The 22,424-nt window shown below is 43.5% G+C and overlaps 2 protein-coding genes across 2 annotated transcripts in view; both read left to right on the plus strand.

Annotated features, from left to right (window-relative positions):
* UBA2 (ubiquitin-like modifier activating enzyme 2) overlaps positions 1-6,730 on the plus strand; it is an 88,145-nt gene extending 81,415 nt beyond the window's left edge. The window contains exons 14-17 of the mRNA XM_006887848.1: positions 1,162-1,258; positions 1,911-2,016; positions 4,370-4,506; positions 5,870-6,730. Of these exons, the coding sequence (XP_006887910.1) occupies positions 1,162-1,258; positions 1,911-2,016; positions 4,370-4,506; positions 5,870-6,051 (522 nt within the window). The 3' untranslated portion in view covers positions 6,052-6,730. The remainder of the gene's footprint in view (positions 1-1,161; positions 1,259-1,910; positions 2,017-4,369; positions 4,507-5,869) is intronic.
* Positions 6,731-16,484: 9,754 nt separating this feature from the next.
* WTIP (Wilms tumor 1 interacting protein) overlaps positions 16,485-22,424 on the plus strand; it is a 28,190-nt gene continuing 22,250 nt past the window's right edge. The window contains exon 1 of the mRNA XM_006887849.1: positions 16,485-17,124. Coding sequence (XP_006887911.1) covers positions 16,485-17,124 — 640 coding nt within the window. The remainder of the gene's footprint in view (positions 17,125-22,424) is intronic.

Genomic DNA, 22,424 nt, shown 5'->3' on the forward strand with positions numbered 1-22,424 from the left:
CTTCTTTCATCACCATAGGCTCTTGCTCATATGTTGTTTCATGAAATTCTTCTGTGTCTTCCAATTCTTTTCGATATAGTGACTCAGTATATTCCTTCCATCTTTTTTTAATACTTCGGGGATCATTTAACATTCTGCCGAAAGCATCCTTGATTATTTTTTTTTAACAGCATAGTCTTTCCACTTCCCCATTCATTCATTCATTGTTGCACATTTTTCTCTCTGCCTGCCCCCCAGCTCCAGTTTGTTTTTCTATTTGGGGGGAATTATTTCATTGTTATAAGCCCCAACATTAGTCTAGTTTTGGGTTTTTTTATGTTTGGGGGGGTTTTTTCCTGAAGGGTAATATAGTAAAGACAAATTTATCAGAAAATTACATCCCCAAAGGAACACACCTTCCTCCTTTAAAGGAAATATCTAGGGGAGACACTTGCAGTGACTCTAATAATCTTTGAGGATAACTTCACAGTACTTTCTTGGGATAAATATTTAGATACCTCTTGATAATAGATCTTTGAGACTTTAAATGCTGCTTCGTCATAAATGGCCTCTCTCTCAGAACGGTTACACAAGGCAGATTTAGTTGAACTTATGTTTTGTTTGGAGACGTGAACAACATGACTTGATAAACAGTTTAGCAAAGAGTGGTGGTTGCATTTTCTTTTCTGTGACATCAATTTAATTGATATCAGCTGATTCTTGAGTGTACCGGTAAATTACTCTAATTTGTGGGGTAATTGTGATCTATAGAGAATTCCTTCATTGTTTTATAGGAGGAGATAAGATTTAATGAAATCATATTTTTCCTGTTGCATCTTAGAATTGAAGGAGAAATGGAACTGGAGAAAGGAAGCCTATCTTATTTAGAAAACATCTCCTCCCATTACAGAGTTGGCACATTAATGAATGAGAAGATGTCAATGTCTAGCCTAGTGTCTAACATGCACAAATAGATAAAATACTGAGAAGCCAACCCACATGTTCCTGAGACATCATTTGGAAGAAGTTAATTTTATCTTCATCAGTCAAATGTGAAACATGGACATTAGATAATTGGGTGAATTTCCATTGATTTCTGCTTACTCCAAAGCATCTTAGGATATGATTATGATTTTTAAATGTATATTTTAATATTTAGAGGGTTTTTTCCCCTCCTTGCAGATAGTAAAAGAAAAATTTGCCATGGTAGCACCAGACGTACAGATTGAAGATGGGAAAGGAACAATCCTCATTTCTTCAGAAGAGGGAGAGACAGAAGGTATTAGCCATTATGTTCATTGACTCATTTCATTGGTGTGCGGAGGGAGCATGCATTCATTTATCAGTTCACTACACATGTTTAATGCAGTTCACGTTTGTAAAATGACAGTGGACCTGAAAGGGTAGATATCTGACCGTCATGCCTTCAGGGCCTTCCCTAGTTCAACAATGGGAATTCCATTTTGCAAGGATGCCTCAGAGTTACTCAAGAAGAAAAGGAACAAATAACATCAGCAAGGCCCTAGAGCAGGTAGAAGAGTGTGAAGACAGTGTTAGTTTGGTTAAAGGAATTGTCCTCTATCGAAATACGTAGAATTGATGAAGCACAGGGCTGTGATGGGTGCTAAGCACTATATGCTACATAAGAGTTTCTGATTCTTCTGAGATGAGCATTAATACAGGAGAAGGTCCTCCAAAAGGCTCCCTCTCGTTCTCTTGTAGTTTTTGTTTTGAGTGTTTAGAGTTGAATTTCAAAGCTGTGTTCTAGGGACAACGCCATGATTGTGATGGATTCAAAAGGCTCTGCTCCTGGAGTTTACAGATGATGTTTTAGTACATTTTTAAGTAGTTTGTCTTGTTTAAAACCAGCCTAGCTATCCCATGAAAATGTAATACGATTAAAGTATCTACATTCCTTTCATATTTTCTAGCTAATAATCACAAGAAGTTGTCAGAATTTGGAATTAGAAATGGCAGTCGGCTCCAAGCAGATGATTTCCTTCAGGATTATACTTTGTCCATCAACATTCTTCACAGGTAGGAACTCATTATTTTTCAGTAAGGAATTATTGAATATATAAGTTAAAATAGAACAAAATCTATTTTCATCTTTACTGTGTTGATTTGTAACTGCATAGTGTATTTTTTGGAATTGACCACTGACCCACTTTAGAATTAAAAAATAAGAGAGATGACAAAAAATGTCTTAAGTGATTGTCATCCATGGTGGTTAATCAGAAAAGCCTGCCTGTGGTTAGAAATCATCCTTACAGTTTCAATTAGAGATGAATTTGTTTTGATAATTGAACTGGAAGAAGACTTTCAGTTATTTTTTATAGATTATACAGAAGGAAGGAATGTCTCTTTATAAAGAGAAAAGAATATGAAAAAGGATCCTTTTTTATTGTATTCATTTTATTGCTGTTAATGAAAATGTATACAGTAAACGTAAATACTACTTAAGATTTTTTTAAAAAAAATTTATTTTAATGAACATTTATTTACAGAGATTTTGGGTTTCTGTTCATTATTGCACTAAAGATGTGTTTTTAAAAGTCTGTATAGTTCAGTGGCATTGATTATATTCTTCAGATTCTGAAATGATTCTCAACCTTTTCTGAGTTTCTCTTCTTTTAACACAAACTGTTGGTTCCAAGGTGCCCGCCTAATCTTTCAAATTGCATTGCAAATTTGACTCCATATAGTTTGTTTTTGTTTTTTAAGAGGATGATTGTTCAAGAATAATATTTTTTTGTACCAGCCTAGCTAAACTACTGTTTAGTTTTAAGAAGACACCAGGGAATATTTTGATGTAAGGTTTAAAGATTATATCTGGACAGTAGCGTGAAAGATTCACTGCTTACAGGTTCTTGAATCATTTATTTATACCCTTATTAAAAACGACACTCGAGTTGCATAATATTTATATGCCAATATTTAACATGATAAATATAAGTGTTCTCCTGTGGTATGTTCATCTGTTGTTGGACAAAGTAAATCTTTACTGATAGCTTGAAACTATACCCTGACCAGAGATGGATTTGCGGGCAGCTTCTGACAAAAGGCTCTCGATGTTGTGCTGCTCTTTGCGTGAAATGGCAAGAAATGTTGAATGTGGTTATTGGTAAATGACGGTATCCAAAAGGCATAATTAGGGGGGGATTTTTTTGTTGCAGTGGAGTTTGAATCCCCTCTTTGGAAATCATACCCTTTTTTTTAGCTCTTTGGGTATAGAACTCACTTGTTTGACTCCACGCATTAAATTTTCACACTTGTTTGTGGGAACACTTTTACTAAAGCAGTGGATTTCCTGTAAAGATGTTAGTCCCCAGAAAAAAAGGTTAACTATCCCCAAAGCACAAAAGAAATTACTATGACCGAGATCAGATCCTGAGTAGAATGTAGAATCTTGGCCAAGTTATGTTGACACAGTGTGAAGAACAACAGTGTCACCGATCCTGATGTCTAGACACTGTGGTATGGGAGCGGGTTTTGCTGTGTATATTTTCACAGAAATAAACTTGAATAAATAGAATCTATTTCAAACTACTTAGCTGAAAGTCTTGTCCTGATTTGAAAGTGCAGTGGTATTGACCACGTGAGTATGAGTTTTGAATTACACAAAAATCTCTTGAGCAGTATTTTATTCTAGTTTTATATGTTTAGAAGTAATCCATACATTGAGTGCATGTGGTATAGAAGTTAAAACGTTTACCTCCTTCTCAAAAAGTTGACTGATACAAACCCACCTTGTGGAAGTCTGCTTCTAGGAAAGATTACTGGCCTTAGACACCCTGTGGAGCAGTTCTTCTCTGCCTACAGGGTTGGCATGAGTTAGAATCAACAAGAATACAGTGGGTTTGGTTTTGGATAAAGTATATGCTGAATTTTGAGGAACGATATTAGTGCTCATTTTAGGGGAGGGTGGTTTTGGTAAATCTTGGTGTATTGAGAAGAGTTGGAGTACAGTAGAAAAGAAATACACAACAAACAAATGAACAAAGTAACTATGTAGCTAGTCTGAAAAACCAGCAATATTTTACCTTAAAGGATGGCTTGGGGTGGGGGGGGGTGGCGGTGGGCAAATGAATTGCCTTTATTTCTTGAGAGAACTTTAGTGACATATATTGAAGCGTACTGCTAATCCATGCCATGGCTCTCTGGAGGTATAAATCCAGAAGTTCCTGTTCCATTTATAGTCAGAAACCCAGTGATGGTTGAATTGGTTGTGATTTTAAAGCACGGAGTTTAGCTACAGAGATGAGGTGAGGTTGTTTCTTACAGGAAACAACCCTTTTCTCCAGAGATGTCCCTGTCTAGAATAATTTTTTGCCCCAATGCTCCTTTGCTTTGTTGCCGTTTTGAACTTTAATGTGTGGTTCTTTTCCAGTGAAGATCTAGGAAAAGATGTTGAATTTGAAGTGGTTGGTGATGGCCCAGAAAAAGTGGGACCTAAACCAGCTGAAGACACTACCAAAGGCATAACCAATGGTAGTGACGATGGAGCCCAGCCCTCGACGTCTGCAGGTGAGTCATGGGCTTTTAGAACTGAAAGTATCGCTAGGCTGGCTAGTTTTTTGAATAAGCTTTTGAATCAGCTCGCTTTTTGAATTAGCTATGGGTTTTGGGTTCCTGTTTGGTTTAGAGCCAACACATCTGACTATTTTGAATGAAGAGATGAACCATTGTGATTTGGGTTAAAGACATCAGAGCGGCCTATACAGGCTTTCTAGTGCTTGTGTTTGTGCTTTTTCTCAGTAACTATTTAATTTTCACGTTCATTCCTTCTCCCCTACCCTGCCAGCTTTTCACTTGTTTTCATTTCGTTGATCTTGTGTCTTAATGTTGTTCAGAATATGATAGTTCTTGATCCTGATGGTGTGTGGGAGTTTAGATGGTGAACTTTGAGACAGTCTAAGATGCGACCCCCCTGTGAACTGTGGGCTTGTGATCTCTCCCCCAGAAATAAGGGTCCATCATCTTCCTATGGAGAGGCTACTGGAGTAGTTTTTTCAAAACTGTAATTTGAAATGTGTATTTTCTGATTGCTCACTCTAGGTAGGTTCTAGAATATATATAAACGAGTAAAAGTTGTTCTGCCTTTAATTTTGCTGGAGAGGATAAACTAAAAAAGTCCACGTTTGAGAGCAGGAACTATATGGGGTGGAGCTCTTTACAGGAGTTTGAACCCTGTTCTCCAGGACTCTGTGACCTTAGGTCACTCTGTACCTTAGTTTCCTTTTCTGAAAAACAGAATAATGGGCTCTCATGGCAGTATTGTGTGATGTTACAGAATGCAGAATGCTTAGAACGCTTTGTGGCACATATTACACTGTCATGTAATGTCATTACATCATGTAATGTCATTATTTCATCATTATCACCACGTTTATTAGGAAATGCAGACTCCACTTTCTGGCAGAGAAGATAGAAACGTGATATACTAAGTCCTTTAACTTACATAATGCTTATGACAATTTTGTTTTGATTAGAAAAGCAATCATTGTTAATGTTTTTGAACAAAACACCCACAAGCCTATTGTCCAGTTAGAACTGACTTATAACTGACCCTCTAGCAGGTTTTCAGAGACTGTAAATCACACAGGATTTATGGTCTTTATCCCTTGGAGCAAGCTGCATTGGAAACACCAGAGCGGTGCCACCTTGGCACACCTCCCTGTAGACTACACTATCAGAGCTTCCTCTGTTACATAAAGAACATTACAATGCTACATAAATTTGTAACATTTTATTTGATGTGACATTCCCTTGAGGTCACCATTCTTAAATGTGGTATAAGAGTAAATATCTTTCTGTCAGTTATTTAAAATATGGGTGAGTCGTTAACTCCCTGACTTTTAACCAGCTTTTCCCTCTTTTCTGAAACAAGCACAAGAGCAAGATGATGTACTCATAGTTGATTCAGATGAAGAAGGTCCTTCCAATAATGCTGGCGTCAATGAAGAAGAAAGAAACCGCAAGAGGAAATTAGATGAGGATGGGAACACGAGTGCGAAGAAGTTACGTGCAACACCAGCAGACGACCTTGATGACGTCATAGCATTAGATTGAACAGAAACAGGCCTCTAAAAAGAACCTTCTTACAGCATTAAACCATCTGGGCAAAACCAGATTATTTGTTATGTCCTTTGTTCCAAAGGGGAAATAAATTCACACCAACCACTTGTAAATGACTCTGGCTCCCTTTGAAAGCATTCATTTTGCTAGGACTATTAGAAATAATCACAGTATGTCATATTGAAAGTAGGAACATAGTTTAAAAACCTTTTGAACAAAATGTGTGCATAAACAGTTAAGAGAGAAAAACAACACAGTGCATGTTGCCTTTTAAATGTACATATCCTTAGGTATCATTTAATAGTTTAAAAATATTGTGGTTTAGTAAAGTTGATACCTGGTTATAAATATTATGCCTTTATTTTTGGTTAGAAGAAGAATTATTTTTAGCCTAGATCTAACCATTTTCATACTCTGACTGAAACAGATTCAAAGAAGTATCAAGTGCTATGCATTGAAACTTGTTTTTAAATGATAACTGGCACTATGTATAATACTGTACATGAACAATGTTCATTTACTCAAAGTTTCAGTTTGTACTGCCTGGTATGTGTGTAAGAAGCCAATTTTTGTGTATTGTTACAGTTTCAGGTTATTTATATTTGATGTTTTGTAAAACTCAAATACTGCTATTCTGTACTTGGACCAAATAAATGTCATCTGCTTACTTGTTTTATTTGCCTGCACAGTTCACATTTCCATTGCCTTACCAGGTATACGTACGTGTACTACAGGCATGCTCAGTTCTTCCCATTTTTTAAAAAAAAGCAGCTCTTAATGGGTTCAAAGACTTAAAAACCTCTGCTGTTTGCCATAGATGAGTACTTTCTAAAATAAAGCTTTTTATGGCAATGTTGCTTTTTAAAATTTAGAATGTTGAGAGTTGGCCTTTTTTTGAAATATCTTTGTGATCTTTTCCTGCAGTAATAACTCTGGAACCTTGTCACATGCTGGGGTGCCAGCTTCCTTCTACCTCAGCCCTCCTCTATGTTGCCCCAGTTCACCCATATCCCTGGCCAGCTCAGCCCTGGGTGGATGCCTGCCTCGGGCCTCAGAAGTCCTTTGGGTATTTTAATTAAACATTAATTATTCTATATATATATAATGAATGAATTTCATATAATTAAATGTATTGATCCATCTTACAGACTTCTCTACCAATCAGGTTGGCAATCCAACCAACCTCAAGGTCTAGGGCAGTCATAGTTTTCCTATTCCAGTTATATCTTGCTGGGAACAGGGACTGTTGAGCATTTTCTTAATAGTCCCCATTTCTAGCAGCTCTATTTTCAGCCTGAAATGAAATGTTGACTGACCATCTTGTAGCCTATTTGGGATCCAGGTTTGCTTAGAAAGCTGTCAGTATCCCAGAGATCAGTCTGCATACTCCACATTGCCAGAATAGAATCTGAGAGCTTGAGCCCTTAATAATGGATCTGCCAAAGATAATCAATAGATGCCAAATTTTTTTAGATAAAGGGGAGATATGGGGAAGGACCACGAGGGGTAGATTTGACTGTCACCACTATCTTAGTCACATAATCAAACTTTGTGCCAGTGCTAATGGGAGGAACAACATGATAAATTACGCTTCTGATGAGATTATGAATACAACAGCACCTTGCCAAAGAACATAATTAACATGCTTAACCTAAGGCTATGTGGGAGGATAGAAGGAGAATTGACGCCTTTGAGCTGTGGTGCTGGAGAAGAGTACTGAATGTACCATGGACTGCCAAGAAAACAAACAGATTCGTCCTGGAGAGGATTAAACCAGGCTGCTCCTTGGAGGCAAGGATTCTGGGGCTTCGTCTGACATACTTTGGACATGTTGTAAGGAGAGACAGGTCTTTAGAGAGGGACATCATGCTGGGTAGAGTGGAGGGACAGTGCAGGAGGGGAAGACCCTCTATGAGGTGGATTGATTCAGTGACTGGGGTACTCTTGATGGGTTTTTCAGAGGCAGTGAGATTGGCACAGGATAGAGCACGGTTTAGGGCTGTTGTGCTATTAGTCGCAAACGACTCGACGACACATAACAACAAATAGAATAGAGGGACAAATCGAAAAACACTAAGAAGGGAAGAGATTTAATTACAGAATGTGGAACATTCCATAATTTAGCAAACCTGGTGTCATTGTCCTTGGACAATGTAAAAAGAAGGGTACTGGGGCTTGGGGGCTCCGGAGTTTGACTAGTTTGTGGGCATCCTGGTGTTCACCCTGGAAACTGCCTTGACAGGACCCAGTAGTGTCACGGGCAGGTGGGTGGGCAGTGGCAGGCAAGGAACCCTGCAGCATGGAATACTTGAATGCCCAGGTGCAGCAGAGGGACATGGGAGCCCATATAGGTTGACCAGGAGCTGTTGTACCAACTGAGCATGAGCATCATCCAGACCTGGAGGAGGACTTGGGCAGGACAGTTGACACCCTTCTGGGTGGGCTCCAGCAACTAGTGAGTATCATTAATGGAACTGGAAATTTTAAGTGCCTTTGTGGACAAATTATCAGCACGTGTTGCAGTGGATATTGTAGTTTTATTAATAGACAGTGTAGACAATGCCAAAACAGATTCATAATGAAGCTGTGACCCTGATACTTGATGGATCAAGTAGCACCACTGTACATTTGGGAACAGCTTGCTTCTGGTGTGTTTTTTTTGTTTTTTAAATTTTTTATTTTAATTGTCATTTTAGCAGAAGTTTACAGAAAAGTTGACTTTTTATTCAGACTTTGGGTTTTAAGCACAAGAATTTTCAGTCTTAAGGCGTCTGTGCCACATTGAAATCGTAAACATTTCTGGAGCTCACCAATTAGTTCTCAGGAAGTTGGGACCACATTTGTGCATTACTGCTGCAGTATTGACTGTGGTGGAGATAAGGTAAGAGTGCACCTCTATATAACAGGGAATCTTCTAGTGGTTAAGGAGTTGTACTGCTGACCTAAAGGCAAGGGTTTTGAGTGCACCAGAAACTCGGGGTCAAGGGTGGTAGTAAGGCTGAGCAGTCAGTCTTCTGAGTGAATTACAGTTTCTGAAAACGTACAATAGAGGGTTAGCTGTGAGGCAGCTAGTTTAAAGGTGAGTTGCTTTTTCTTTTTGCAATGAAATCCTCATTTTTAAGGAGATTCACTGAGTTTTTCCACTTTGTATTATGAAAAATTTATAAACATACAGAAAAGCTGACAGACTAATAAACAACCATGTATCCATTAACCAGCTTCAACTTGTGACCAATTTAATGGATATATGCTCACCTATTTACCCTTGTCCTATATTATTCTGAAGCAAATCTAAGTACCATTTTAACTCTTTAAAGTTCTTTAATTCCAAATATTCCACTTTTTTATTTTATTTTATTTTATTTTTTGTGTGAGTGTACCGTCAAATCAGATCTGACTGGTACAGGAGGAGATTGTCCCTCCTTCCATGGCAGAGCATCTGGTGGATTCGAACCGTGCCCCTCTGGGATTGTAGTTGCAGCTCCTTGCCACTAGGCCACCAGAGCTCCCCTTAAATATTCCACTTTTATAAATGCTCTAAGGATGCATGGAATTTTAGCCATTTGTTTGAATATTTAAATGCCATGCATAATACTGGGGGGAAGGAGGTTATTTCATAATGAAAAATTAAAAAGGACATCTTTTTTTGTCTTGGTTCAACAAAATAATAAAAGTTCTCATGACAGTTTGGGGGAAATTTGAAATCCAAATGGATATGCCATAATAGTGAATTATTTCCTTCAGTATGTAGTTACCTATGCAATGTTCTTAGTCTGTGGATATTAGGAATGAAGCTTCATGACACCTGTGACTAAAATACCCCAACTGGATAACCAAAAAGCCAAAGTGTTAACGTCTCTTAAATCTAGATGGAGTGTATATACATTTTCCATTGTTTTATCCTTTCAACTTTTCTGTGAAAATTTGGAAGTGGATAGTTGTTGTTTTTTTGCTCCGACTTTGGGCCTGTATGGGTTCCCCCCCCCTTTTGTGCTTATATGGGGGTGGTTGTGGGGTTTTTGTTGGTTTGTGTTTTGTTTTGTTTTAATCTGAGCATCTGAGCATGCTATGGTTGAAATAAAATAATAAAACTATAAATTGAAATGAGAAGGGGTTAAAATTCCTGGGTCCAAAATTGGGTTCTCTTATATTTGAGCCTCAGAATTTAAGAGAACCATGTTCCATTCAGATGCTGCTTATAAAGCAGTTGCTTTAAAATTGAGCCTTCCATCATTGACAAGTGTCTTTCCCCTGATGTTTAAGAAACATAAGCAAATCCCTCCAGCAGGTTTTCAGAGCCTTTAAATTAATGTGAGGAAATTTCCCATCTCTCTCCCATGGAGCAGCTGGTGGATTAAAATTGACTACCTTTGGATTCACAGTGCAATGTCTGTCCTACTAGAAGACCAACGTGCCCTTGGGGATAAACAGGAAAGAAAAAAAATAAACCTGAGTGGGGTTGGGTGAAGTTAGCACATGTTTCCAACACGGGGCCTTGTGGAGGAAGCACTGTCTTGGTTTCCCTGTGCCTTGGAGCACAAGATTCTTGAAAATTGCACGTGACCATTTGGAGGGACAATTTATTTAGAGAGGTATTTTCATAGCCATTTTCACCCTGGGAATACATTATGTACATTCTACACTCTGAAGGAACAATTTTTCTACAGCTAATAAGTTCTAGTCAGAAGCTTGAGGAATTTTCTAATTTCTCTCACTCAGAACAATTCAATGGAGTTGGATTATACATTATAGGGCTATTATATTTTGAACATAATTTTCTCCTGTTATTTTAAGGAGTTTTGCTGAACATCAGTGACGCACACCAGCTTTAACATTTTTAATCTAGCAATGAGTTAAGACTGAGAAGTTCTCTGCACAGATTTTACTAGAATGCACAATGCTAAAAAAAAAAAAATCTTGGCCATTGTGCTTTTAGAAATGTTCCAAAAGTTTGTATCAACTTCAAGAAAGTTAAGTATTGTGCATGTTATGCCTAATACATTATCTGTTATCCTTTCAACTTTAAAAAAAAAATTACCCTTTCAACACATTACTTCACGTATTGAATTCCTATTCTAGACCAGGCATCACTTGGTGGAAAGCCTTGTCAATGTGGTCAACTTGAATGAGAACTTTGAAAGCAGTAAGACTCTAGAGCTGGTGTGATAGAAATCTACCTTCCTTCTCAGTGGCAGCGACAGGGTGACAGGATTGGAGGACACATCCTGTATGTTGTGTGCTCAGGGGCAGGTTAAATTATCTGAAGCGTTTCCATTGACTTTTCCAGTAGCACTGTGAATGCCAACCTCATGCTCAAGGGATAACTGGAGTTGAAAATTACAAAGAGGAGGTGGGAAGTTGTGTGGTGCCATCTAGTTGAGTTACAGATTCAGCGAACCTATGAAAAACATCTCTGGGAACTCTGGTGGCCTAGCAAGAAGTTGCACTGCAAGCCCAAAGGCACTCAGAATCCACCAGGTGCTCCACTGGAGAAAGGGGCAATTTCCTCCATGTACCAGTCGGATCTGATTTGATGGTACACACAAAATAAAAACACCACCACAATAAAACAGACCTCTTTCCTATCCTTTGCCATCTTCATGGTACAATGTAGATGGTGTCATCAACGTTCTGAAGCAAAATGTGTGTCAACTGAAAAAAAAAAACAACACACCAACAATATGCTTTATAAACTCAGACCATACAATAATTTTTTTAAAAAGTGAGGCCAAAAGCTGCAGAAATCTAGACAACTCCACTAGCTCCTCGTGGAATCTCTTAAGTGGTTCCAGAAATTCCCACGTGTAAGATTTCAAGGCAAGAAAAAAAGCCCTTCCGTAGTTGGGATTTCAGCATGGCCACTTGCTCCTTAAGCGAAAGAAGATCCTAACCTTAAAACTTGGAATGAAGAACCAACCTGTCCATGCCAGTTGCCAGTGATTTCATTACTGTGCCTCCTGTGAGGCTTACAAGGGCCACCAGGACCAGGAAAACTGAGGGTGGGCTCCATCTGATTGAAAGAATTATGGTTTAGAAGCGTTGGAAAAATGTCTTTTCTGCCCATCCTCATGAATTCTACAGAAAAATAGATCTACCCTGCCCTGTGGTCACTATGATTCAGAATGGATGCAATGGCAGTGGGTCTGGTTTGGTGTTCTCTTCCCAACTCTGACACCACACTGGTAATTTGACATTAGCCATAGTGGGGGCATCTGCATTGTGGAAATTTACAGTTACCCATCAGAGCTTTATCTGAAAGCTGGTTGGTTGCATTTCTCAATGCTCCATTGAGGCTATGCATAGATTTCACATGAGCACGATTGAATTTTGGGATTCCTATTATGGTAATTGTGCTCATGGAAAACCTGTACATAGACCAGGAAGCTGTTGCCCAAAAAGAACAAGGAAATAAGGAAAGACGTGTGTCCATTCTCCATACCTATTGAGTCGTGTGCTGAGCAAGTAATTCAAGAAGCTGGTATAAAGAAGAATGTGGAAGAATTGATGTTTTTGAATGTTGGTGGAGAGTATGGAATATCCATGAACTGCTAAACATACGTGTGCTGGAGGAAGTGGAATGAGGGTACTTCCTAGAAACAAGGATAGTGAAACTTCATCTCACATACTTGGGCATAGTATCAGGAAAGGCTTGGGGGCTCTGGTGACTTAGTAAAGAACTTTGCTGCCAACCCAAAGGCATGAGATCTTAATTCACCAGCTGTTTGCAGGAGAAAGATGAACAATCTCCTCCTGGTAATTAACTGCCTCTGAAAACCTGCTGGAGGGTCCGCTATGAGTTGGTTCTAACTTGAAAGTACACAACAACAACAATCAGGAGGGCCTAGTCCTTGGAATAAGTCATTATATTGATTAAGAGGGTCAGTGAAAGAGAGGAAGATCTCCAACAAGATGGACTGGCATAGTGAGTGTAATAATAGACCTCATCATGTTAGATATTAAGAGGATCTGGTGCTAGATAGGTCAAGGTTTAGATCTGTTGGTCCTAGCATTGCTATGAATTGTAGTCCTCAACTTAGTGATACCTAAGAACAACATTATAACATCAGAACTAAGCTCAAGGAGAAAAAGGGCAACAATAAATGTACACCCAACAGTGAGTCCATAGACAATGTTTTGAATCCCAGGAATTAGTCCCTGAAACTTTTCATTTTACTCCTGTTTTCCAAATGAAAGGATAGCAGTGAGCTGCCTCAACATCATACTGTTAGTGAGGATACAGAAGAAGATAGGCTTTAGAAGACATTCATGTCAGTGAGAGTTGAGACCACACAACTCTTCGCACTCAACATGACAGTCTCAACACAGTCGTAAGATACTTTGTTCTAGTGTTGAGCATTTAGTTTGTTTCTATTGTTTTATTGTTAATGTATTTTAGCTGACTCCCAGACCATACCATATTGTTTAAATCTTGAAAGTTCCGAGTGAGTAGTTATTTAAGCACTGCCTTTGAGGATAGAGAGTTTCCTCCAAATTTGTTTTCAGAAAGCTGGACACCTTGGGACTGTATAGATCATACAATGGTGTGACAAGAGACTTTTGTGCTTAAACTGTCTGAATTTTGGATTACTTCCCTAGGAGAGAGTGTTGGAAAGATCATTACTGCTAGTAGGAGTGTTTTGTGCTTGTTTTCAATTAGGATTCTGATCTACCCAATTGCTTTTCCTGAAATGATATATTTATGCAACATCAGAAAAAATATGTGCTTGTCTCACCAACAGTTTTGCCAATATTTTCATTTTCAAATGGTAATTTGATCAGTGATGTATCGAGAGGTGGACCATTTTTTATGTGGTAATCACTACATAAAATCACCTCACATGTTTGCTCCCCAGAACACCTGCTCCAGGCACACAGTGGGTGCCTCAATTTTGTAAGCTGCAGAGATGTTGGGAGTGTGTCTCTTGGAACAGACACAACAATGTGCCACATCTGGCTCCTCAGCATTTTTTAAGTCAACCTGCCCTAGTTCATCTGGACAGGGTTGGAACCCAGTCTAGGCTACTTGCCCTTTCAAACACTGCAGGCAACTTCCTCAAGTATGGCCAGGAAAGAGGGGCTTTTTCATTCAAGGTGTGAGCCTGGACCCACCAAGTGCTGACCTTTCTTTTCTTAGGGCTGTTTGAAATGTACGCAAAGCTTTGTAGCTTGTTTCCCTGGAGATAAAATCCTAGTTACTTCTTGTCTTCCAGCAAAGCTTGAGAAGTCAATCTTTCCAGGAGTCCAGTTTATTACTCTTGGTCTAGAAAAGCTGCTGTCAAGGACTTCTCCAAAGACTAAATGTGCACAGGATCCATGGTCATTTCGATCACTTGCTATGCAACTGAAAGTTGGACAGTGACTAAGGACTACAGAAGATGAAGCAATACCTTCGAGTTGTGGTGCTGGAGAAGGGTATTAAATATCCCATGGACTGTCAAGAGAACAAATAAATCTTGGAGAAAGTGTAACCAGGAGGTTCCTGGGAGGAAAGGATGATGTTTCATCTCATATACTCTGGACATGTTAAGATGGGCTACTCTTTATGCTGAGCAAATTATCAGAGAAGCTGGACTCTATGAAGAGGAATGTGGCATCAGGATTGGAGAGAGACTGCATTATGCAGACGACACAATCTTGCTTGCTGAAAGTGAGGAGGACTTAAGGCAATTGTTGCAGAAGATCAGGGAATGTAGCCTTCTGTAGGGATTGCATCTCAATGTCAAGAAAACAAAGATTCTTACCAGTGCACTGAGAGGCAGCATCATGATGGATGCAGAGGAGACTGAAACTCTCAACAGCTTCATCTTGCTTGGATCCACAATTAACACCCTTGGTACCAGCAGTCAGGAAATAAGGAAATGCATTGCATTGGGAAAATCTGCAGTTAGGGACCTTTCCAAATTATTGAGGAGTAATGATGTAAGTTTGAGACTAAGGTGTGTCTGATTCAGGCCATAGTCTTTCTGATCACTTGCTATGCATCAGAGTTGGACAGTGAATAAGGATGACAGAAGAAGAATCAATGCCTTTGAGCTGTGGTGGTGGAGAAGAGCAATGAACATCCCATGGATGGCCAAGAGAACGAACAGATACGTCTTGGAGAGGGTGCAGCCGAGAGCTCTTTGGAGGCAAGAATGATGAGGATTCGCCTCACATACTTTGGAGATGGTGCTGGGAGAGGAACATGATACTAGGAAAGTTGGAGGGTCAGTGAAGGAGAGGAAGACCCTCAACCAGGTGGATTGACATGATGACTGCTGCAATGGGCTCCTGTGTTTCAGGAAGTGTGAGGACGGCGTAGGAGAGAGTATTTGTAGCTATGAGTCGTACTCAACTCGAAGGCACTTAAAAACACCACCACCACTCCTTGGAAAAAAGACATCATGCTTGGGAAGGTGGAAGATCAGACAAGATGAACCGACACGGTGATTGTTAACAACTAGCTCAATTGTATCAGAGAAGAGGAGGATGACACAGCATAGGGCAGGGTGCAGATCCGTAGTTCCCAGGGTCGACTCGATGCCACCTAACAGCTAGAAGTCTGTCCCACAACCGGTGGCAGCATAAAGGTTTTCACCGGCAACCCCTCGGTGTCACCCAGGACAGAGGACAGTTGCTTCGGAAAAGGAAGGGTCTTCACACCTCAAGGCCCGTGCTGGCCACCGCTGAGGCTCACTACTCACTGGCTCTCAGCCAGAGGCCTGCTCCTGCCTTTGTCTGGCCTTGGGGACCTGTTGCAGGGAGACCGGTCGCATGTCCCTATCTCACTGGGGTCCCAGCAACTAGGCCTGAGGGGGACTCCTGAGACCAGTGTTTTCCCGGAAGGTCTGGAGGTGCTGGAGACACACGTGGGAACACAGTGTCATCTCCACTGTCAGCGCTGGGAAGATGGAGGAGGATGTGGAGAACGTCAGTCAGCCACTTGCGTTCCTCCAGCTCGGCCCTTCCCAGGGGCTCAGAGGTCCGGGAGTATCGCGCAGAGCGGGAATCCTCGGCCGGGCCGCCGCAGGAACTTCCCGCTCGGCGTCCCGGAATAGTCCGCAAGCCCCTCTCCGCTCCCGGCGCAGTTCCGACGCCGCCGCGGCTGCCACTCCCCCACATTCCAGCGGTCGAAGCGCTGTCTCCTTCCTCGCATTCCTGCCCCAGCAAAGGAGTCCCTCCGCCCCCCGCGCGACCACCGCGACAGGGGGCGCCGCCCGGCGCCTAGGCGCGCGCATCCCTCCGCCGCGCGCATTACTGCGCTCAGCGCGCGTCCGAGGGCCGTGCGGGCCTCCCCCAGCCTCATCCCCCGCTCCAGCCTCGCCCCGCCCCGCGCCCAGGGGTCCCGGGGTTGGCTCCCGACGCCCGGCGGACGATGCGGCGGCGCGGCCGGAGCGGCGGCGGGAAGTGGAGGCGGAGGTGACGCTCTCGGGCCGGCGGGCCGGGCCATGCAGCACTCCCGCGCGGCCGCGGATGAGGCGGCCCTGCTCCTGGCCGGGCTGGCCCTGCGGGAGCTCGAGCCAGGCGGCGACTCTCTGGGCCGGGGGCGGCAGGGACCGTGGTCAGGGCCCGGAGACGAGGCAGCGTCGGCGCTGGGCCGCAGAGGGAAGGGAGGCGGCGGCCCCGAGGCCGGGACGGACCGAGGCCCTTGGCGCGCGGCGTCCTCCGAGCTCAGCGCGCAGCTCGCGGGCAGCCCTCAGGCCAGCCTGGCGGGCTCGGACGGCGGCGGCAGCGCCCGCTCCAGCGGCATCAGCCTGGGCTACGACCAGCGCCACGGCAGCCCGCGCCCTGGCCTCTCGGACCCGCGCCCCGGCCTCGGGCCGCCGTCTGTGGGCAGCGCCCGCTCCAGCGTGTCCAGCCTCGGCTCTCGCGGCTCTGCCGGCGCCTACGCCGACCTGCTGCCTCCCGGAGCCAGCGTGGCGCCCGCGCGCTCGCCCGAGCCTGCTGGCCAGGCCCCTTTCCCGCTTCCCTCACTGCAGCTGCCCGCCAGCCGGGAGGGCGGCCCGACCGCGGCCGAGCGGCGGCTGGAGGCGCTCACCCGCGAGCTGGAGCGGGCGCTGGAGGCGCGCACGGCGCGGGACTACTTCGGTGAGCGAGCGTCGCGTGTCCCCAGGAGAGGGACTGCGGCTCAGCGTGGAGTGCGGGCGGGTAACGAGGAGACACGCGCGTCCTAGGGGGAAGGTCCGAGGCATTTATTTCCCGAGGGGTGTGTGCGCGGACCCCCAGGCCTGTGGACAATTTAGGACAATGGTCGCAGAAGGGACCTGATAGTGTTTTGGCGCTCTGCCTCCCTTGGACAAAAGTCAGGTAAAGGGAACAACTATTTTGTGACACATGTATTTTTTCTTAACCCTTGGTATTTGTCTCTGCTAAACTGTGGCTGACTTGGAGAAGAACGGGAATCCCAGAACACTTGATCATGCTAAAGCGGAACCTAGAGGCAGACTTCAGAACAGAGCAGGGAAACACTGCATGGTTCAAAATTGGGAAGGGCATACTCCAGGGATGTGTCCTGTATCCATACCTTTTCAACCTGTATGCAGAACAGATTATCCGGGAGGCTGGGCCTTATGAGGAAAAATGTGGTGTCAGGATTGGTGGAAGATCTATCAGCAGTCTGCTTTATGCGGATGACACAACCCTGCTTGCTGAAACTGAGGAGGACCTGAAGCGCTCGCAGCAGAGGGTCAAGGACTGCAGCCTTCAATATGGATTGAAGCTCAATGTCAAGAAGACAAAGATTCTCACCACTGGACCAATTGGTAGCATCAGGATGGATGATGGTGAAAAGATTGAGATTTTAGTTTGCTTGGCTCCGTAGTCAACAGTTCTCTTGGCACCAGTAGCCAGGAAATTAAGCGGTATTGCGATGGGAAGGTCTGCTGTTATGTACCTCTCCAGAGTTCTGAAGAGCAGTAGTGTCTCTCTGGAGACTAAGGTGTGTCTGATACAGGCCATGGTCTTTGCTATCACTTGTTATGCATCAGAGAGTTGGACAATGACTAGGGAGGATAGAAGGAGAATTGATGCCTTTGAGCTGTGGTGCTGGAGAAGAGTATTGAGGGAACCATGGACTGCTAGGAAAACAAACAGATTCATCCTGGAGAGGGTTAAACTGGGCAGCTCCTTGGAGGCAAGGATTCTGAGGCTTCATCTAACATACTTTGGACCAGTCCTTGGAGAGGGACATCATGCTTGGGAGGGTGGAGGGACAGCACAGGAGTGGAAGACCCTCTGTGAGGTGGATTGATTCAGTGACTGGGGTAATCAGGGTAGGTGTATTGGAGACAGTGCGATTGGCACAGGACAGAGCAGAGTTTAGGGCCTTTGTACATAGGGTTGCTATGAGGCACAAGTGACTCGATGGCACATAACAACAACAACAATGTTAAAGAATGGTGAAAGAACAAACAAGTCAGTCTTGGAAATGGTGCAGCCAGGGTGAAGTGGCTTCTCACCTACTTTGGACATGTTGGTAGGAGGGAGTGGTCCTTGGAAAAGGACATCTTGCTGAAAAAGATGGAGGGTCAGTGCAAGAGAGGAAGACCCTCAACAGGATGGATGGGCTCAGGTACAGCAGGCGTGATGAGGATGGCACAGGATGGGGCAGGGTCTCTACAGCACCTCACAGCAACAGCAGCAACCTGCCCAGATACCTTGCTGCCCCTCCTTCGGCATAGCTCCTCACAAGACCTGCCCAGGTACCCAGCTGCCCTTCCCTCAGCATGGTGCCCTGTCTTGCTGTTTGTTGACATCATTGGAACTTTCTGGTTTCCCCCAACTTCAGCTGTCATCAGTCGAACAAACATCCTGAGACTTCCAGAACTTTTAACTTTGTTGACCTCTTGCCTTTTTGTTGCTGTTTTGCTTCACTTCAGTGATCTTTGTTTCCACTTCCAGCCTGTGGTTTTAATTGCTCTCTGGGACCATGGAGGCTGGGAGGCAGTAGCAGTCTAGGGCATATACAATGTAGGTCCCACCCTTTCTGACCCTTGGCTTTGGGAATAGTGCGGGTGGAGGGAGAGAAAGGCCTCCAGGGAAGGTGAGTCCCCTCTGGGGTGGGGGTGGAGGTGGGAGAGAGATAGTCAGTCATGCTGTGCTGCCCTCTCTGTGGGCCATGCTATGTGTATGGCATGTGCTCAAACAGTTCTGACTCAGTTGATTTGGCTAAAGCCTCTGTTTCCCAGTGTGCCCTTCCTCCAAGTTGCTAGTCTTTTCTACAACTCTTGAGGGTTTTGAGAAGTACTTTGAGCCTTGAGGAAGGGGTTTCCCTTCTTTCCTTCCTGAGAAAAATGGCTGAGGCACCTGACTCTGGAAGAAAATAGAAGGTTCTTGAGACATGCACCAGGACTTCCCTGAGTTTTGTATCTTTCACAAATTCATTCCAGTAAGCAGGTCAGGGCTGCCCAGAAAGGGAACTTGAGAGGTGATCATGGGGCCAGATGAGCACATTCCAGGTAGAAGAAAGAATGCACAAAGGAGGGAAGTAAGGATGCTACTAGGGTGATACTTGTTAGGTTCTGTCTGGTTGACTTGTAGCGATTCCTGTGAACCACAGGTCAGCCCCTTGCCTTGCTGTGCCCCATCCTCATGCCCCTCTCCATGCTCAAGCCCATTGTTGCAGTCACGGTGTCAGTCTGTCTTGCTGAAGGTCTTCATTTCTTTCACTAACCCTCAGCTTTTCCCAACGTGCTATCATTTTCTAAGGATTGGTTCCTCTTAAGAACATGCGAGGTGTTATGTGAGATGAAGTGGTGTGTGAGATGAAGTCCCACTATCTAAGGAACACTAGTTATGCTTTCTCAGTGACAGACTTCTTTGTTCTTTTGACAGTCCATGGGATATTCTCCAACTGCACAATTAAATTACAATTGATTCTTTGTTGGTTTTCCTTCTTCCAACTTTCAGATGCATAGGAAGCGGTTGAAAAGATCATGGCTTCAATCAGGCAAACCTTAGTCTTTGAACTGACATACTGGGTCTTTAGCACTTTATTTATTTATTTTTCTTACTTTTTGTATGCTGTTGAATCAGATTAGGCTGGCACAGGGGGAGATTGTCCCTCCTTCTGTAGAGCACCTGATGGATTCAAACCATGCACCTTTGGTATTGCAGCGCAGCGTCTTGTCACTAGGCCACTAGAGCTCCCTAGCACTTTAAAGAGGTCTTTAAAGAAGTGTCACTTGAGTGTTTGTATAATGCTGGAAGCTGTGCCACCAATATTTCAGATACCAGCAGGGTCACCTGTGGTATTTGAGCTTCTAGAGTAAGGCCAGCAACTCATAGTGACCCTATGTACAACAGCCCTAAACCCTGTCCTATCCTTTGCTAACCTTATTGTCTCTGACACACCTACCCCTATTACCCTAGTCACTGAATCAATCCATTTTATCGAGGGACTTCCTCTCCTGCACTCTCCCTCCACTAGCATGATGTCCCTCTCCAAGGACTGGTCCCTCTTTATAACATGTCCAAAGTATGTCAGAAGAAGCCTCAGAATCCTTGCCTCCAAGGAACAGCCTGGTTTCACCCTCTCTCTGACAGACCTCTTTGCCCTCCTACCAGTCCGTGGTATATTCAATGCTCTTTTCTAGCACCACAGCTCAAAGGCATCAATTCTCCTATCATCCCTGCTCATTGCTCAGCTTTCTGACACATAGCAAATAATTGCAAAGACTATGGCCTGGATCAGGTGTGCCTTAGTTCCCAGACTTAGGTCGTTGCTCTTCATTATTTTGGAGAGGTCCCTGACAACAGACATTCCCAATGCAATTCATCTTTTAATTTCCTCCCTGCTGATACCAAGAGTGTTGATTGTGGAGCCAAGCAAACTAAAGCTGTTAACAATCTCAGTCTCTTGACTATCTATCATGATGCTGCCAGTTGGCCCAGTGGTAAGAATCACCTAACCCAGGAGTAAGGTAGACTCAGAAAAAGCCTGGTGGCCTGCTTCCGCAAATGAGCCATTGGAGCCATTGTGTCCTGAGTGTCACAGGACAGTGCTGAAGGATATTTGCCCAGGATGCCAGAAGCTGAGCCCCTTAGTTTGGAAAGACAAACTGTGGCTGTAATAATGGACTTAGGCACACCAATGATAGTAAAGATGGTACAGGACAATGTTTCATTGGGTCTTGGGGTCTGTGTGTAGGAGCTGACTTCACGGGAGTGAAAAGTAACTGTCGCCCAGAGGGTTTTGATGGTCAGGAGCCTGTGTAAACAAAGGGTTGGCTAGCCATTAGGTAGGAGACACAGAAGTGTTCAGTCCAATCTGGAAAATGACAGGGTGACAATTTTGGTTTTGTAAGTCTTGGGGCAGGAACAGAGAGATGAGCTAGAAACCTCCTTGTCTCTGCCATCAGCTGACCTTTTAGTTCATCTCTGTTGCTTGTTGACATCTTGGTAACTTCCCCAACTTCAGCCAACAGCCCAAGACTTCTATAACATTAATGTTGTTCTCCTGTCTTTTCTTTTGCTGCAGTAATCTTTGATTCTGATTCCAGCCCGTGGTTCTTCTCATTGCTTGCCCGCCAGAATGTTGACGAGGCTAAGCTGAGGAAGCCTTGAGGCCCACCACACATAGTATCGTCTTCATCCTCACCACCTTTGCCTGTATCCTTCATCAGCATTCTGTTATTCCCTTAACAGCTGTTCTTTCTCTTCTGGCCCCATCCTCCTTCTTTGCTGAGAAAGTTGAGGTCCAGAGCTGCATTCTGTGTCCATGACCTTTCTGTTGCAAGCTTGTAGGCTTTCATTTTCTTTTCTTTCCCATCATTACCTTTCCTCTCATCATTGACTCTTCTTTGGTTGGAAACATGTACAGTTCTTTCAGTGGACAAAAGAAAAAGCAAAATCCCCAAACCTCTGTGGCTTCAGACTCTCAAATCTTTTCACCTGGTCCTCTTCTGTCTGGTTGCCTGCTGTCTGTCCTCTCCCCTCTGACTGATTGCCACACACTTCCATAGGACACTGGTGACTTTGTAGCTCCCACTCTTTCCTGGTCTTGTTTATGTGACCCACAGGTGTGTCTGAGGCATGGCAGATACAGCACATGCCCTGAGTGCCACTTGAAGTGAGTGGTGCCATGAAATAGTTTCTGATAACCCAGTCAGTCCAATTTTCATCTTTGAAAGCAGAAAATATGCAGTTACCATCATTATGTAGTGCCCTCATGTGTTACGTGAAAGGTTTGAACAAGGTTGACATGTATTCTTGAGCTGATACAAGAACTGTAGTGAAGCGTAAGGTCCAGGGGTAAGAGGAAGGTTGTCAACAGGATGGACTTGAGCAGATACTAGAACTGTGGGCTTACTCATGGTAGAGACTGGCACAGATGGAGCAGTTTTCTATTGTCTTGCATAGAGGTCACTGTGGGTCTGAGGTGACTCAAT

The sequence above is a fragment of the Elephantulus edwardii genome, unplaced genomic scaffold, assembly GCF_000299155.1.
Source record: "Elephantulus edwardii isolate Elephantulus edwardi_28Jun2011 unplaced genomic scaffold, EleEdw1.0 scaffold00062, whole genome shotgun sequence".
NCBI lineage: Eukaryota > Metazoa > Chordata > Mammalia > Macroscelidea > Macroscelididae > Elephantulus > Elephantulus edwardii.